At 50.3% G+C, this 18,748-nt stretch overlaps 1 protein-coding gene across 1 annotated transcript in view; it reads right to left on the bottom strand.

Annotated features, from left to right (window-relative positions):
• Positions 1-724: 724 nt before the first annotated feature.
• SUN1 (Sad1 and UNC84 domain containing 1) overlaps positions 725-18,748 on the bottom strand; it is a 35,027-nt gene continuing 17,003 nt past the window's right edge. Inside the window, 12 exon segments of the mRNA XM_007467082.1 lie at positions 725-838; positions 1,235-1,327; positions 3,416-3,583; positions 5,622-5,737; positions 8,445-8,529; positions 9,255-9,509; positions 10,911-11,046; positions 12,475-12,518; positions 13,953-14,039; positions 16,937-17,125; positions 18,003-18,148; positions 18,298-18,356. Of these exon segments, the coding sequence (XP_007467144.1) occupies positions 725-838; positions 1,235-1,327; positions 3,416-3,583; positions 5,622-5,737; positions 8,445-8,529; positions 9,255-9,509; positions 10,911-11,046; positions 12,475-12,518; positions 13,953-14,039; positions 16,937-17,125; positions 18,003-18,148; positions 18,298-18,356 (1,492 nt within the window).

Raw genomic sequence — 18,748 nt, 5'->3', positions numbered from 1 at the left:
TCTCCAGGGTTCCTGAACGGATGTTCACACGCCAAGACCTGACGGAAAATCGTTCTCAGAAGTGGGAGCAAACTAGGCAGGAGAACCCGTTTTCATTACTTCCCCACCTGGTGACTTGAAAGAACTACTGGTGCTGAACAGAGGAGAATCTCAGCCTAAAGAAAGGGAGTTCAGAACTCTGAACTTTGGTGACACTGTTCTTCCCTGAAAGAAACGTGTGCTGGGTTGAACACATATCTGCCCCAAAAGGTCCTTTTTAAAAGGGCCAGTGAAGGCCGCTGTCAAGGCTTCAAGAACACTCCAAACCTTTTAACTTCCTTTGCTTTGTTCCTGATGTCAAGCAAATACAAAGAGTTTTATGTTCAAAAACAAATCCCCCAGAGGCCAAAAGTAAGTATCTTTGTGAACTAACTATACATTCAAATGAATCTCCACAGAGACCACCTGTAGCTAGCGGGTCTCTGAGCCCAAGCAGTCAACATGCAGTGTTTCCTGTGGACAGAACAGCAAGCTGGGTGTCAGCATTTATCGCTTCCACACCCAAGTCCTGCTGGCAGTCGTCCTGCTGGCAGTCGTCCTGCTGGCAGTCGTCCTGCTGGCAGTCAGTGCGTTTATTTCAAGGGTGACATTATACTGCTCTCTGTATGCCCGTGTCCATGAAGGATTCCAGTGTTCCAGGCTGTCCCAGTATATACAAAATGTACAAGAACAGTGAGTAGTCTCTTTACTTGATAGGCTCTCCATGAACTCTGAACCGGTAAAGACACGTGTATTCGGGATGGCCCCAGTTAGAAAAAATCCGAAGTTCCACTATTTGGAAAGCTCTTTCTGGTCTTCTCTGCAATTGAGGAGGGGAAAAAAAAACAAAAACAAAACACACTTATTTCATATTACTACCACCAAGCCCAATCACTTCCCCAGGTAAGAGATTTGAGATTAAACAGCCAAGTTGGAGATTAAGCTTTTAACGTGAACTATATCATCTATCACAGGACACAAAGTTCAGGTGAAACTCTTGAGAACTCATCACCCTTGACACATTTATGCAGAACAAATTATATACTAAAAAGGCTCATTCAGGAACAGAAAAGCTAGGAAGCTCAGATCCACTTTCTCAGAAGTTGGCCCTCACACCCTGTGGGCATTTTTGTGAGTGTTGGCAGGTCCTGTGGACGCAGGCAGCAGTGAGGAGACCTGGGAGCCTGAAGCCTGTGTGAAGCGCAAGGATCCTTACCGGGGCAGGGAACATCTGTAGTGACTCCCCTTCTTGATCGTAGGTAAACTGTCCCAGGAGCTGCCCTTCTTCTTGATACTCATTTTCTAATCCCTGAAACAAAACCATCTAGTCACTAAATAAAGGAAAAACGGTTCGTGAGGTAACTGGGAGAGGGAAATTACTGTTCCATTAAAGTAAGGTCCTCCGTGTACTGGGCATTTTATTAAGGGCTTCTCGCAGATCACAAAGCCCGTGAGGTAGGCATTATTCCTCCCGTTATACAGATCAGGAAAACTGAAGCTGGGAGAGGGCAAGCTAACAGGTAGCAGAACACACTCGACACCCACGTGGCCCACTGTAGCCCTCCATGCTCCCAAGTGGAAACCCAGGGGCATGTGATGAGCCTGGGGAAAGGAGGGCAGGTCAGCAGAGTGTGGAGCCCCAAGGAGGTCAACTCACACAGCCAAGAAGAGGAGGACAGGCGCCGGCGGGGGCTGGGGGACAGGAGACAGTGTTTAACAGGGACAGAGCCTCAGTTTGGGAAGATGACAAGCATTCTGGAGATGACAGTGGTGATGGCTGTACAACAGTATGAATGTACTTGATGCCCCTGAACTGCATGCACACTTAAAAACGGTTAAGATGGTAAGTTTTATGTTCTGTGTATTTTCCCACAATAAAAAAGTAACCAAGTAGGAAGTGCAGGTGACTAATTTTAATGTCTGTTTCATAAAGGGAAAGGACTTTCTAGGTACAAAACTGCCATGGAAGAAATTACAGGTAATGAGCAGGTGTAACTAAACACAAAATTAAGACTGACAGTGGGAAGTATATCTGTAACAGAATAACACATGATTAATTTTTTTTTTTTTTTTTTTTTTTTGCAGTATGCGGGCCTCTCACTGTTGTGGCCTCTCCCTCTGCGGAGCACAGGCTCCGGATGCACAGGCTCAGCGGCCATGGCTCGCGGGCCCAGCTGCTCCGCGGCATGTGGGATCTTCCCAGACCGGGGCATGACCCCGTGTCCCCTGCATCGGCAGGCGGACTCTCAACCACTGCGCCACCAGGGAAGCCCTATGATTAATATTTTTATATTAAAAAGCTCGAATATTCATAAGGAAACTAAGATACCGAAAGATAAATGAATAGAAATAAAACCAGAATCTACAAAAAAGGAAACATGCATGTGAAATACATAGAAATGTAGATTAAAGTAAGATCTATGGAATTAGCAGAGATTTAGAAAAAAGAGGATTCAATTAGAAAGGGAACTACAAGATAAGGAACACTTCTCATACTAACAATGCGTATGGTGTGATGAATCCAAGGCCCCCTTTGAACCCCTGAAACATAACGCCACCTGAGTGTCTAGCCTGAAGGATCACCAAAAAGTGAAGAGGCTTATCCTGAAACGTGGGGAGTGGAAACAGTCAACAACAGCAAACTGGGGACGTGGACAAGGGCACTCTGTGCTGCTCTTTAAAGAAGCATGTGAAGATCTCACTTCACACCCTGTGGGTGAGAGGGCCAGGGCCAGCGTGGGTGACGGGTGGTGACGCTCTAATATGTTCAGATTTCAGATGCTGCTGCTGTCTGTATACCTGAAACTGATACAGTAAAGCTCAATGCCATGGACAAATACGTAACGGTCAGTTTGTTTCTTTAAGGCAGGAAGTGAAATTTTATGAATGGTATTGTCTCAACTGTACTTATTTTTCGGCACATGAGATCTTAGCTCCCCAACCAGGGACTGAACCCATGGCCCCTGCAGTGGAAGCGTGGAGTCTTAACCACTGGACTGCCAGGGAAGTCCCTCAACTGCACTTTTTAAGGGAAAACACCAGTGTTAATGGTGACTTCTGTAGGTGCTGGGATTCTGGATGTCCTCTTCCCAACGTCCTCATTCTGTTCTGTACATTCAGCCTCACGGTGTTGTCAGAACAGACTTTACGGCCGAGCAGATGAGAGGCCAGTCCTCCCACAGCTGGGCTGTTGTCGTCGCCCTGCGCCCCAAGCCTCCCTCCCTGGGGAAGCCCTGGAACGTCTCCCTCCACATTTAGTGGCTACTCAGAGGTCAGTGGGCAGAGGGGGGGACAGCAACACCGGTAATATACTCAAGTCCCCAGCGTTTGCAGGGCTCATCTCCAGGAGATTCCCAGACGGGGTGAGGAGGGCCGCCCTGGGACGGGGTGCACTCACGTAGACCGCGAAGTCCTTGGGGGCGCTGGTGATGTTCCCCGTGGGTGACAGGGTCCTTGGTATGTGCTCTAGGGTGAAGGTGGTCGGGTGGATCTTCATCGACAGCCTCACCACGAGGTACCCCTGGGAGCCTTTGAACGCCCAGCAGTTCCCTGGATAGATGTCAGGCTGGGGAAAAGGCAAACACTAAAACTCAATAGCTGAACAAGCTCTTAACCACTCGAAAAACAGGAGCAGTAAGAGAAAAAACTGGCTAACATTGGGGGGGAAAAGTGGAATTTTGGCTGGTAAGAAATGGTCGTGAGCAAAATCAAAAGACAAAGTGAGGCAAGGCATCTGTGACTTAATCCCAAAGGGCCACTGTGTGCACTGTGAGGCGAGTGCTGAGTCAGCCAGAACCTTAAAGAGAAAGGGCGGCACACATCTCAGAGAAACACAACTCTCGGCGGTCCTCAGACAGGAAAAGATGCACCGCCCTACAGAAAACAAGAAATTACGAATTTAAATGACGTGGTGCCACCATGTCTCATCTCACAGATTGCCAACAACCCTGCACCGAACAAAACGTGCCGTGCACGCTGTGAGGACGCGCGCTCCTGCACACCGACACCATCGCCGAGGGAAAGCAGCGCCGGGCAAGACCAAGCATCGGCGCATGCGGCTACCCTCTGACTGCTGGAGAGCCACCTCCAGCCGAGCGCGCGGGCACAGGCACAAGATGCAGAGGCGGCGCACACTCATCGTGACAGCACTTTTAACAGCAACAGAGGAGCCACAAGCCCACGCCAGGGCTTGGTCAAGTCGGCAGAGCCGCGTGTCTTCGGAGGCCAGGACGATGTGGGCCCCCACTCCCCGTTCACCCCGATGCCATGCGTGCGTCTCCTGCCCCTCCAAACACGCCGCTGCCCACCTGCGTGAGGGGCTCGGGCCCCTGGCACAGCCCTCCCGCCCGCAGAGGCTGCCGGGCTCCTCTGGGGTGAGCCAGGCTGCGCCCTCTCCAACAGGCCTGATCTGAGCCGCAGCAGAGGGGCCAGTCCTGGGTCCTCTGCAGACTCTGGCTTCCCGTGAGCAGCCCCTCACCTATGACTCAGTCCCTCAGTCTCAACTCTCCCGTCCAGGGCGCCGTGCGGTTCTCCCGAGAGGATGTTCCCAGCAGGCCCGCCTCCACTTGCCCCTTCACATCCACCCAGCACCTAGGTACTGGCCGCTACCTAAGCTCCAGACCCAACCTGCAGCCCAGGGACAAGGCTGTGGACCTGCTGCGGAACGTCGAGACCTCTGGAGCCCTTCGACCTCTGGGACAGCCCTGCAGCTTGGGGCCAAGGGCAGCAGGGTCAGTCCAAGCAGCTCAGACGACAAAAGCCAAGCCGGGCAGCCCCCAAGGACAAGATGGCCACTAGGACGGGACTGGAGGACCCAAAACGTGAGGTTCACTGGCCCTGACTGGATGCTCAAGTCAACTCCCGACTCTGAGATCGGATTTGTGCTTTTTAAGTGAGAGATGGCTACTGTGTGCATGGTTCACACAGAGGGAGTTACTGAAACTTCCTTCAAAAACTGTCATTAACGTTAGTGCCGAGGTCCGGTGGACGTCTCTGAGCGCCGCAGCTCTCTGGCCCTGAGTCCTGCGTGGGCACAGCCCGGGCGGTGAAGGGAGGCCCTGCAGCAGCAGGGCGCCCAGCGCCTCTGCAGAAGGCACCGGAGGACAGGGCCCTACAGTCCCCTGAGCAGCCGTGGGTGTGACGTGTAGAGGGAGAGGGGCTCCTCCTGACGCCACCTGCGCGTCTCCACCCGTTCCACCTCCTGAAACACCGAGGAAACGCAACACACAACCTCCTCGTGGAAGAGGCCCTCCAGCTCTGACGGAGAGCGACACCCCCGAGAAATGGGTGAAGTCAGACACAGGACAGGATAGGCAGCCTCGCCTGCACCAGTCAAACACAAGCAGAACCAACAGATGGCATCAGAAGTCACCTGTGAGGTGAGAGGGGGCAATAGGGGACCTAGAGGCGCTGGGACTGTGCTCCTGGGTCCACAGACGTGTCCGCTTGATGCAGATCCCCTGAGCTGTAGACTGAGGGTCCGCATGCTCCAGCTTACACCTCAACAAGAAGGTAAACGAGCACACCCCTAAAACGGGCTCAGCCGGCACCATGACTGTGCTGGAGGCCTCGACCCGCACAGGACAATCCGGACACCTGCTCACCTGGATGGCCACGCGTGGGGACTGGGAGAAGTACCAGAGCGGGACGCCGAACAGGCTGATGAGGGCGGTCTTGGTCTCATACGTCTCAGAGCAGCGGGTACTCAAGATGCTCCCACCTACAGCAGAGTTGAAATGTGTCTCAGCATCTTATCCTACTGTTTCGGAAACAATATCACTACCCACCTGTAGAGATTTATCTGAAATGTTCTAAAAATTCTCCCGTTTCTAACTCATATAAACAATCGTCTACATGAAGATCAACTCCATTCTTAATTTTACTTTTTCCAAATTCAGTGTCAACAGTTCACAACTGCTTTAGGACACACAGTCCCTACCGCCCACCAAAGACTCTTAAAATACTGGGCTCCCCGCCTGCCACTATAGGGACAGCGACTCTGAGTGAACTTTTGTTCACGTTTTAAAATAAAGAATAATGAATTCAACCAGGCGCCAGTGTTACCTGTCAGGTTTTCAGAGGACCTACTTAATAGGCCAAAGTGATAAAATATTATGACAATTACCAATTGCTGGGGTAATAGGAAGTTGCTAACAAGGACAGGGTTTCTATTTGGAAATAAACAGAAATGTCCCGGGGCTTCTTTGGTGGCACAGTGGTTAAGAATCTGCCTGCCAGTGCAGGGGACACGGGTTCAAGCCCTGGTCCGGGAAGATCCCACATGCCGCGGAGCAACTAAGCCCGAGCACCACAACTGCTGAGCCTGCGCTCTAGAGCCCGTGAGCCACAGCTACTGAGCCCGTGTGCCACAACTACTGAAGCCTGCGCGCCTAGAGCCCGTGCTCCACAACAAGAGAAGCCACCGCAATGAGAAGCCCGCGCACCGCGACAAAGAGTAGCCCCTGCTCGCCACAACTAGAGAAAGCCCACGCGCAGCAACGAAGACTCAATGCAGCCAAAAAATAAATTTTTTTAAAAAATGTCCTGGAATTAGATAGTGGTGACTGTTGTACAACATAATAAATATACTAAAAGCCATGAAACTGTACACTTGAAAATGGTGAAGTCTGTTATGTGAATTATACCTCAATAATAATAATAAAAAGAGTGTTAAAAAAAAAAAGTCCACTTTGCCCCTCAACAGGAAATAGGACAGACAGGATGTTGGTGCCAAAGCAGGCCGAATAAACTTGGTGTGGGAAGAAACATCAACTAAAATAAATTAAAAAGAAAAACAAATAAGTGAGTAATAAAACTAAAAACTCCTGAGCAGTCTGTATTCTAAAAGTCAACAGTCCCTAACCTGGCTGCACATCACAACCCCTCAGAACACCTGCAAATGCAGCCGCAGGCCCCTTTTAGAGCTTCTCACCTGATAACGGGGGAGGGGATTGGATGGGATGGAATTTTAAACAAGAAAACAATGTGATTTTGACATAGCTGACCAGCAGGTCCAAACTTCTGAACCACTGAATTCTTTTTAAAATATCTTATTCTCATTCTAAAAAAGTGTCTTCTTAAATACAGTGACTCACTTTTTTCACTTAAAAAGAGCCAATATATGTTTTGTTCAGTAACAGAACGTTCAGTTCAGCCTTGTCAGGATTATCAGAATTCTGAATTAATAACATACCAACCTGTGAGGACTCATTATGCCTCTAAGAAAAAATGACAACTACTGGTCCCACTGAACTGTTAAATCGTCATTTCTGAATTGTGAAAATGATTTCTTCAGAAATCACTGAATTTCAAAACACAAAACTAAAATCACTTAATATTCTAAAACAGTCATTCTAAACAAAATATATACGAAGAGCAGTTAGCAGCCTTACTAACTTCTGACGCTGGAAGAACCTAGTGGTGTCCGCCGGGAGCAGCAGCCTCCTGCACTGTCTGTTCAGCCCCCGTGAGAAGGTGAGCAATGGGGACGGGCCGCAGCTCCCCGCCAGGCTGCTCTGAGCCCCATCGCCTGGTGCCCTGAACGGCTGGGGCAGGTGACTGACACTCACTGTGGGTTGATGTCCCCACCCCTCCCACAGGCCCTCACCCTTTATTACTGAAGTGTTATCAAGAACCTCCTTTCCTCCAAGAGACCGTATTAGTCACCCAGCCCTCATCTGCAATTCCTAAGTTTTAAAAATTTAGAAAACCAAGATTTCCTCTAACACATATGGTGGCAAAATGCTCCCTGCACTGATATAACGTCATTCCCGTTTTCACAGACGTGTTCCCATGTGTGATCCGGGTGTGCTGCCCTGGACGCCACCAAGGGATGGTGACAGAAGTCCACGGACACGATGCTTCACTAAACCAAGTCTGGTTTATCCAATACACCTGGTCCAGGGCCTGTGCCATGTCCACGCAGCACTTCCAGACTCAACGGACCACTTCCTCGAGAAACCAGAATAGCACCCCCATCCTTCCCTCTATTCATTCAGCTTGACCCATGCTGCTCTAGGGTCAGTTTCTTTTTACTGGACTTCTATACTTAAAAAAACCCACACACTTTACAACACACAAGATCATAAGTGAATAATCAATAATTTCTGTGGTGGTAAACTCTCCTATGGCCAGAAAAACCCAAAAGCTACTGAAAGGCCCCCAAACTGAGATTTTGCTGATGTACGTCATCTCACAGGCTCACACCCACAGCTGACGCGTGAGCTGCAAGCACAGCCACCAGAGCTCCTGGGGGAACCGGGCTGTGCTCTGAGGCAGAACACGAGGGGCTCACCTAGAATAATGCTCTTTCTCAGATCTTTGAAAGTTCTAACAAGCTCCCTACTGTTGGGCGTAGGGCAGGTAACAGCCTCTTGAGTGGCCTCCCGCTGATAGTAGCACTTTTGGGTCAGGGGTCTGGCACTCACCCCCGGACTCCAGGGCGAAGTCCACCATGCCAGTCTTGTCCTGGGAGTACAGCCTCAGGGCGCTGTTCACGATGGCACGTGCTTGCTGGGCAGTGGAGGCACACACGGAGACGACCCCAGAAATTAAGGACATGTTTTCAGTTAACTCTATTTGGGGACAGTGGGCACGGGGGCTGTCTCAGCAATCCCAAACTTCAGTCCTGCTCTCAACTGCGGGGACCCCGGCTCAGACACAGGCAAGAAAGTCTCAGAGCCGGAACCCCCAGTGCCATAAAAAGTGGACAAAGCAAGGACTAGCGTTAGAGATGGTAACTTGGGACTGTATCATGGGAAATTTTTGTGTAATTCCAGAAGGTATGTGGCCACCCAGGGAGACCAAGTCTTTGGGACAAAAAGATTAATAAAGTATAAAGTACTCCTAAGAAGCAGTGTGATAACAGTAACACCGAAGCTTACCATTCCCAGCACCCTGCGTGGAGCTAAGCACTTTTTATATCATAATCACATCCTAGAAGACCATTCGTAGAACAAAACATCAAAATCTGCTAGCTTGGGACTTCCCTGGTGGTCCAGTGGAGAAGACTCCACGGTCCCAATGCAGGGGGCCTGGGTTTGATCCCTGGTCAGGGAACTAGATCCCACGTGCCGCAACTAAAGATCCCACGTGCTGCAACTAAGACCAGGTGCAGCTAGCTAGCTAAATACATACATACATAATAAATAAATAAATTTAAAAATCTGCTAGCTTAATACCTAGATGATCAGTTTCACTACCATGTGAATTTTAAACAATTCTCATTGTCTACTTACCGCTTCTGTTATTCCAGAAATGCCCGCTCCATTCACAGCAGATACTACAGTTTCAGAAGTTGGCATCTGTTTTGTCACAGAAATGTGGTGGGTAATGTTCTTCAGTATCTGCAGCTCTAAATCTCGTAATAAAATCTGCAAGTTATCCTTATTTACAAATTGAGCAGACAGTTTCTGGAGCAGCCACTCGAGAGAAGATTCGTGCTGATCTCCGGAGAACATGAGTCTGAGAGTTTCTCTAACTTGGGCGTCCACCTAGTAAAATCATTAGTGAATATAACATGAATCTACTGTTTTAGCGAAATCATTTCAACTCTTCACTCTGTCACCTTAGATACCCTGGAAAGATCACACAGCAGTTCAAAATCCATAATGCAAACTTGACACGTTTTTTTCCCTTCATACGAAACTTAAGAACCGTCCAAAGAGGCTGAAATACATTCAGGGGAACAGGGATAGAGGAGAGCACAGCCTAGGGGCCCTGGGTGCCCACGGGGCAGCAGGAGAGGGGCCCTGCCCCAGGTGAGGTGCAGATGACAGGGCCCCTTGTCTTCAAACTCAGTCTGAGAAGGAAACAGTCACACACACAACTGAAAATGTAACTTTACACAGGCTGGAAGCGTCCAAGTGCATTATTTCTACACACACACCATTATGTGTATAAGCTCCTCTCCTCGCCCCACAGAGAGCGGAAGACGGGGCAGAAGCACCAGGAAAAGCACAGCATTGTGACAAAGCGAGCACATCGACCTCCTCACTTGCAGGCTCTGGAATGTTCCACCGTACAGCTCAGCCGCTGCCCTGACGCGGGCACTTGGGCCACCTCAGTGCTACTGTCACAACACTGCACACTCGTCCGTGGCCCCTGCGCTGGCGCTTTCACCTCTGCACCCAGAGTCCCAAGAGCGTGGCTGCTCATCTCAAAGACTGTGTGTCTCTGTGACCCATGACCATCTCAAGATCTCCCCCCCAAAAGCCTGCAGGCATTCACAGTCCCCCAGCCATGAGGACACCTGTGTCCTGAGCCAGCCCCGGAGGAGACTGTCACTACCTCGCCATCCTGAGGACTGAGGAGCAGTCATTCACGTGACCTGCAATCCCATTCAGGGAGATGGGTTGCCTGCCGGGCTGGGCCGCATCTCTGCTGCGCTGCCCCGTCGGCCTCAGTAGCTCCCTGCACCGCAAACTGTCACCCTGGGCCTGCGAGACCTCCTCCCCAACAACCGTCCGCCTTTGACTTAGGATGACATATGGCCACTCCAATGTCCGTGTTTCCATTTTCACGTAGCTATAAATGTCTAGATTTCTTCTTCTGCACATGGATACAGGGGCCTGAAGCAATGTCCGTGACGTGAGGATGTGATACGAAACCGCAGCGTGACTCTACTTTAGTGAGAAGATACAACCGGCCCTACCCCCAATAAAGGTGAGCCCTTGGCCATGCGTGTGTAAAGGAAGGAAAGACATCTCGTGTCACTGGAGAGGCGGGAATTCGAGGGGAGCTCAATTTTTAATTATTCTATTCAAGATGGTTAAAAACTTCAAATACAATAAAACAAAATTTTTAAAGAAAGTTGAAATTAACTTAATAAAGATATCAACTCGAGTGTTTTTATCTTCCATGATAAAGCAAAGCGTAAAGCTGAGGACACCTACTCTTTCGGACGCTGCGTCCACCTCCTCCCGGCTGGCTCCCGACCGCTGCCGCCCAGACAAGCCAGCTTTCAGACGCCGCAGCTCCTGCTCCAGACGCCGGGCCATGGCAAGGAGGCGCGGCTCCTCGTCAGCTCTGCTGCGGCGGGGGTGACGACAGGACAGGTCAGTCCTGCCAACAGTACGTGCAGGAGAGACGCCCGTGTTCCCCGGGCAGGTCAGCTGTGAACACACCACCCTGTCCCTCAGCAGCATACAAGTTCCAAGCCAAGGCTCAGGAGACTGTTACCACCTCAAGGTCCGCACCTGCCCGGGCGGGGGCCAAACCTGCCATGGGCAGCGGTTATGCTTCTCTGGGTGCTGGCGGGGACTCTCATACATTATTTAGTATTTAAACCTGAACCTGTCCCCTTAAAATTCTGAAAAAGACTTCAGAGATGTGACAGTGTTTACTGATAATCACTATAAAATTAAATATGAATTTTTCATGCTACTGGAAGAGAAAACTAAAAACATATGGCTTCAGGGTTTTAACAATTCTATTTTAATGTAGGCATTGTACATTATGAAATATTACGATATTATATTTATAGTTGTTTGTAGGTAGTTATAGTTGTTGAGATACCAACAGCTCATATCTCAGAAGAGTGCACTCGGGGATAAACACTGCAGGAGCCACATGACTTCAGTCAAAAGGTGTTTTGATACGTAAAGGCTCTAAAGGAAAGTTAGAAGTGTGCTAACATTCATACCCATCCCGAGAGGAGGGTGGGTGAGGTCTCACATCACACGATAGGACCCACAGAAACACACAGGAGCTAGAGCGGGAAGACGAGAGGTTAAAGCTCATCATCTGCTCTCTCCCGAGTTGAGCGTTGAGCCGGTGAGTGGAATGGCTGGAGTAACAAAAGGGTAACCGTGTCCTATTCAGATAATGGGGTGGAGAGAACCCAGGTGACAAAACCAAGGGTGTGAAAACAGAGAGCGGCTCTGAGACAGGAAGAGGCTCCATGCAGCCAGGGGACTTCAGGGAAGCTGACAAATGTGCGGAAGAAAAGCAACGAGGCTACGAGGGACCAAACGCCACGCCCCGAAACTGCTGAGGGACCAGGGCTGTTTAGCAACAAAGAAAGGGCTCAGAGGAGGCCCAGCCTTGGTGAGAGCCTTGCAGCTCAGAAGGCGCGTGTCTGGCCCCCTCGAGGGGCTGCCGAGCAGGAGACCAGGGTTGAACTGTGATGCCCGCAGAGCCAGCAGAGGTCCAGGCAGGAAGCCCACTCCACGCTGTGCCATGAACTCACGGCCCGTTCCTTGTGCCCTGAGGACCCTCCCGGCACATCCGGGCAGGGATTTTCCCCAGAGCAAAGCCGGGGGCCCCCGCTCCCCAACCCCTCCTCCATCCTCAGGTGCCCTGAAGGGTCTCCCAGAAAGACAACAGTTGGGACTGTTACCACCAACACAGCCCAGTCATCCCAGGTGCAAACAGTGCCCCTTGCTAAGGATGGCACAGCCCCACATGACAGAGAGGAGCCCAGAAGACAGGAGAGGAATTTATCTGGAATTATCCTACCTGACTGTTCTTAGCGCAGTCTGTTCTAATTCCTTCTGGATGGCCTAAAATGTAGGAGAAACAATCCGTTTAAATACACAAGTTACATACCAACTTTCCCTAAAATCATATACTTGACTCTATAAACAGAAATAGAAATACACATATTTATCTAGGATTTTTTCCCCCTTAATTTAAAGCCCAGACCTGCCTGTTGGCAGGCAGGTAAGGGATGTTTACTTTTCAAAGCAGACTTTTAAAAGATGACACACAACATATACTTAGAGAGGTGCACAGGTCATACAAAAAAGCAGCTTGATGGATTTTCAAAATAAGCAGCTCCTGTAACCAGGACGCAGGGCAGGAAGCCAGACGCCGCCGCCGCCACCACCACCTCTGGTAAGTGCTTTCAGTGTGGCAGGACAAGGAGGAGGACGGCAGACTCACACATGAAGGCACGACTTATTAACACGACCCGTTCACAGGTGTGGGCGCCCACCGCCCCACGCGAGCCGAGGCCCAGCGGCCATGGAGGCCATAACTCGACAGAGGCGGGCGACACGGACAGGACCAACGCCAGCTCCCTCACGGGGCGCACTTCCTCCTCAGGCACCCTGGAAACATCTCATCAACGGATGGACTGAACTGCTCCCCTCTGACACTGTCAGCAACGCAGCAGCCAGTCCTGAGCTCCCGAGGGCTCTGCGTCTCCCCTGAGGCCCATCAGGGGGTCCAGGCCACCCACTCGGCGCCCCCAGTCCTCGTCCATGTCCACACAGGTGCCGTCTCCTCCCTCCGCCTGCCCGACACCTGACAAGACTAGGCTTTCTGACCAGAAAATCCCGTCAGAAGGTCCTTCACTTGTCCACAGACACTGTCACCCTGTGGAGGCTGGGTGACAGCGAGGAGAACCGCCCCCACCTGGGAGCCAGTGAGCTGGACACACTTACAAAACATTAAAGCAACACAATGGGGGCTTCCCTGGTGGCGCAGCGGTTAAGAATCCGCCTGCCAATGCAGGGCACATGGGTTCGAGCCCTGGTCCAGGAAGATCCCACATGCTGCGGAGCAACTAAGCCCATGCGCCACAACTGCTGAGCCTGTGCTCTAGAGCCCGCGAGCCACAACTACTGAAGCCCGTGCGCCACAACTACTGAGCCCGCACACCTAGACCCCGTGCTCCACAGCAAGAGAAGCCACCGCAGTGAGAAGCGCGCGCACCGCAACGAAGAGTAGCCCCTGCTCACTGCAGCTACAGAAAGCCCGCGCGCAGCAACGAAGACCCAACGCAGCCAAAAATAAAAATAAATAAATAGAAAAATTTTTTTAAATTAAACAAAAAAAGAAATATTTCCCTTTTGTTTTATAAAGAATGGCAGCGAACACCCTAAAAGAAGCACTTTAAAGGCTGGGGGCTGTGAGCACAGTAACTGCAGCTGACGCTTCTCAAGGAAATCACGGTGCGGGGGCTGCAAGTGAAAGGTCAAGAGCATGAATACCTCAGATCTTTCTGTCAGTTTTCCAAGAATATCTTCCAGGCTGGAGATTCGCAACTCATGTTCTTGGCGGAGAGTCACATAGTCAGTCTTGAAAAGGAAAATGAATGAACAAATGGTAGAGAAAGTTAAGCAACAAATAAGCCCGAACCTGTGGCCAGCCAGGCCACACTGTTTCTACACAGCACAGCAACAGCCAGAGACTGTGGTCACAGCTGGGCGCAGCATCCCATGGGGGTGACCTCAGTGACGTCCTCATCTCCGCCTCTGAAACCCGCCCTAAGATAAAAGGCACAGACAGCTTTTCTAGTCACAGGAGAATATTCCTTAAGAAGACTGGTAATTATCAAAAACACCTGCGTGGACAGCAGAGCAATTACCATTCATTCAACACACACTCCCCAGGCACCCGCTGTACCCAGAGACTTACACCACAACCACCAAGGACCCACTCACTCCCTCTTGATCTTTCATATTCGTATAAAGTGTGTGACATCTCAATGGTCATCAGAACCGGTGCTAGAGCCCTCAGAACAGTGCTATCAGGGGAAGAAAGCTCAGATCAGGCGGCCGACAGGCACGTTCCCCCCTGGCTCAGGGACACAGGTGATCAGCACAGCGGCAGAGAGAGAATAAGGTTTTTTTCTCAACGTGAGTAACTTTGAAAACAGCCTTTGTCCAGCACATCCCCACCCATCTCTTCAGCAGTTCTTAGAAGGTAAATCTGGAGTAAGCTTATCAGATACACTCCCTGGGAAGGTCTAGAAAAATCTCTGCCAGTTATATAATCAAAGGACATCCACACAGGAGACAACACCACCAGCAGAGAACGCCTGCACACTGTGAACCACTAAAATCCAGTCAGAAAGAAAAACAGGAAGTCATTATATACTCTTATTACAGGAGTTTCACTCACTGATTTTATACCCCATCTTGTTCCAAAATATAACCACAATGACTTACAAAAATATAAGATGACAAATCAGGTGAAGCAAAGCTAAGGGATGAAGGGCAGCTGTGAGGATGACCCCAGGGCACTGGGATGCAGGAGGGTCAGCCGCTGGACTCGGCTGCACGTCCTCACGGCCAGGCTGGGTCTCCTACTGTACAGCCCGCTGGCCCTGGGCACAGCGGGACGGCCTCTGCCCAGCACGGCGGCCACATGTGCCCCGGAGCACCTGATGTGTGGCTGGGGCAACTGAAAGAGAAGCTGAATGTTACTTAGTGTTAATTTTTGTGTGTGTGTGTGGCGGGGGGGTCAATCGATCACAGAGAACACTTTTCTTGCATCTTGAAACTGCAGCCTTCATTCTTTAAGTGGCAGCTGTTGTCACTTAGGTGAACAGAATGGAGTTTGGGGGGGGGGGGGGGGGGGGGGCCAGGCCTCGTGGCTTGTGGGATCTCAGTTCCCGGACCAGGGGTGGAACCCGGGCCACGGCAGTGAGAGCGCCAAGCCCTAACCACCAGACTGCCAGGGAAGTCCCTAAGTGTTAGTTACTTTAAACTCACACAGCCACATGCAGCAGGCGGCCCACTCTCCTGGAGACACACGTGGGATAAACCTGTGCCATCCGCTCAGGGAAGGATAACAGGTAGTCAGCACGCTGACCACCAGTGTGTGGCAGCCGCAGAACCAAGCTTCAATCTGCCAGGGTCACCATCACAATCATACCTGAATAGGGGTAAGTGGTGGAGGACAGCGTGGGAAGGATGAGCTAAATCTGCACTCAGCTCATCACATCTCGAATCTCATTTTAAAATAAGGAACAGAACACTCATAACGGTGTTAACTGGATCTCACTGAAATCATCTCAGTTCTACGGCTGAGAAGCCAAAAATAAGCAACTAGTGAGGAATCAATGCAGGACGCCAGGTGGCCTTTGGATGTGAGAACCCCAAGCAAGCACCCGGGGGCCACGCAGAGAAGGTGGAACACACCTAGTAACTTTGGGAACCAGTGCCTGTCAGCATGTTACAGGGACCCGACCGGAATCGAGAAGATTCACACATTCTGCCCCCAACAGGTGTGAGAACACAGTGGATTAAGCCAGCTGCAGCCACAAACAGGGGCGCAAGCTGATGCCGGGACAGGAGAGCAGGAGGGTGGGAACACTGAGCCCAGTCAGGAAACAGCCGGCAAGGGGCACCCACCCCGAGACAAGTCGAGGCAGGCTCCGGCGAAGCCAGGCAGAGCCAGGCTGCTCGAGAGCACGGTGGGGCCACGGGGAGCCCTGAGGGGTCCACAGGCCGACAAGACATGCATGATCAGGGCTAGAGGGTCCCCTCCGGTCGGAGTGCGAACAGTTGGGTGGGTAGTGGGCTCTTTGCTGAGAAAACAGGATCAGGGAAAAGCACTTGTGGAGGCAAGGGGCAATGCCTATTTTAAAGATTTCAATCCCAAATACCTAAATTAAGTCATCGTGGAACTTAAGAAAATAAACATCAGTGCTGAGGAAAATGGACTGACAAGCCTTTCCTTGAGAACCAAATAAGTGAGACACATATATACAGGCCTACGGTTTAATAAGGAATAGTAGCTACTTAACTATTTCATGATCTTGAGATATTTTAAATCACAAATTTGAGCTTTTCAGTTCAGTGCCAGAAAAATTCCATCGAATTGTGTTCAATCCATTCACCAATTAAAACACAGGCTAGGGACACCCGTCTGTCCCGCCGCAGCCTGACCTCACTCTTGGGCGTCACCCACGTGCCTCCACCCCCTCCCCCAACCCTGCCTGCTCCCAGGGTGCACCCCACCCCCTACCCTGGCCTCAGACGTGGCATCTCCTCCGGGGGCACCTACCGCAGCTCCCCGCCACTGCAGGCCAGGAACCCACCTGCCATCCGTGCGGCCACCTCTCACTGCAGGGCCCTCCTATTCCTTGTCCCCAAAAGGAAAACACAACACCCGAGAACTCCAAGGTGGCATCACCTGGGAGCCCGACAGCCCACCAGTGCCAGCCCCCTTGAGACGCTGCCCCCACCACGCTCCTCACCGGGGGCCACACCCCCTCATTGCTGCCATCTGCCCGGTCCACCCGCGCCTGCAGTTTCTGGAGCAAGGTTGACAACTCTCCAAGCTTCTTGCCATGGCTGTGACACTGTCCCGACAATGCAGCCACCTGCCTTTCCACTTCACTCATCCGATGCCAGTGGAAAACCTCATCGCCAACCTGAAACAGTTAAGAGGTTCCAAAGGTGACACAAATGAGAAGGTCAACCTGGCAAAGGAGAGTACAGTACAGGATAAGTCGAAACAACGAAACAGAGCATTACAGGAAAACGTCAACTACAACACACACACACCCCCAAAGGAAAAGACATGAAAATGTTCGTCATTAGTGATTTCCTTTACGTGGCAGACTATGGGTGGTTTTTATTTTCTTCTTTATGCTTTCTATATTTTCCAAAGTAATGAAAACTTTCTCTTTTTTTAATGAAAATGAACTAAATAATGAGACTGCTTGAAATACAGGCACACCTCGCTCTACTGCACCTCGCAGATACTGCATTGTCCACAAATGAAGGTCTGTGGGGTCCCTGCGTCCAGTGAGTCTGTCCTCGCATCTCCCCAACAGCACCTGCTTGCTTTGTGTCTCTGTGTCACACTTTGGTAATTCTCAAAATATTTCAAACCCTCCACCAGCAAAAAGATTACAGCTCATTAAAGGCTCAGATGATGGTTAGCATTTTTTAACAATAAAGCATTGTCAATAAAGGTCTGTACACTATTTTTTTAGACATAATGCTATTGCACACTTAACAGACTATAGTACACTGTAAAGATAACTTTTATATGCACCAGGAAGCCAAAAAATTCGTATGATACTGGAGCTGAACACGCAGTATCTCTGAGGTGCGCCTGTATGCATTACTTGAATTGTTTCGGAACATTTAAGGAGCTGTAAGACGTGCTTATTTGACGTTTTAAAATATTTTCTAAAACAGAGTGCCCAACTGAACTACCTTGTAGTTTACAAGTAATATGGAAACTTACACTGGAGAACACAGATTGGCAACACCAGGGAAGAGCACATCCTAAATGATTACCTGCAGAGGCTGGTTTGGGTGCAAAGTGTCGGGTGTGAGCGTGGTCCTGGGGTCATCCACCCTCTGTGCTCTGTGGCTGTGCATCCAGTTTAACACAGGCAGGAGTGAAAGGACATCACCCTGGCCCCATAATGAAATACCTGCGCCTTGAAGGAGAGAAAAAGCAACTGTGTACACATGTACATACAGTGCTTTTCAAAAGGTGTACTTAAATGTTCAATTCTTTCACTGATTTACATATATATGCATGTATACATATTAGTCATCTTAGGTAACAAAGTAAAATTTTACTTACCTAGTAAAAGTAATACTGGAACGAGCAAGATTAAAAACTTGCAAATATTTCGAAGGCACCTAAGGAATAAAAAGAAAAACATTAGGGGCTTCCCTGGTGGCACAGTGGTTGGGAGTCTGCCCGCCGATGCAGGGGACACGGGTTTGTGCCCCGGGCCGGGAAGATCCCTGAGCCTGTGCGTCCGGAGCCTGTGCTTCGCAACGGAAGAGGCCACAACAGTGAGAGGCCCGCGTCCCGAAAAAAAAAAAAAAAAAAAAAAATCAAAACATTTAACTTGGAAAAAGTAAAAGGCAGGGCTCACCATTCTATATGACCTCTCTAGATAATTTTATACAAAATACCCCCTCCCTAATTTAAAGTGGAAGTCACAGGCTGAGAAACGCAGTTAGTTTTATCTACAAGGTAAGTGGCTGCCTGAAGGAAAACCTGGCCACACGGTGCTGTCTCCCAG

Source organism: Lipotes vexillifer, unplaced genomic scaffold (genome assembly GCF_000442215.2).
Source record: "Lipotes vexillifer unplaced genomic scaffold, Lipotes_vexillifer_v1.1 scaffold1701, whole genome shotgun sequence".
NCBI lineage: Eukaryota > Metazoa > Chordata > Mammalia > Artiodactyla > Lipotidae > Lipotes > Lipotes vexillifer.
The sequence above is the reverse complement of the archived record's forward strand: the minus strand, read 5'-3'. Positions and strand labels throughout refer to the sequence as shown.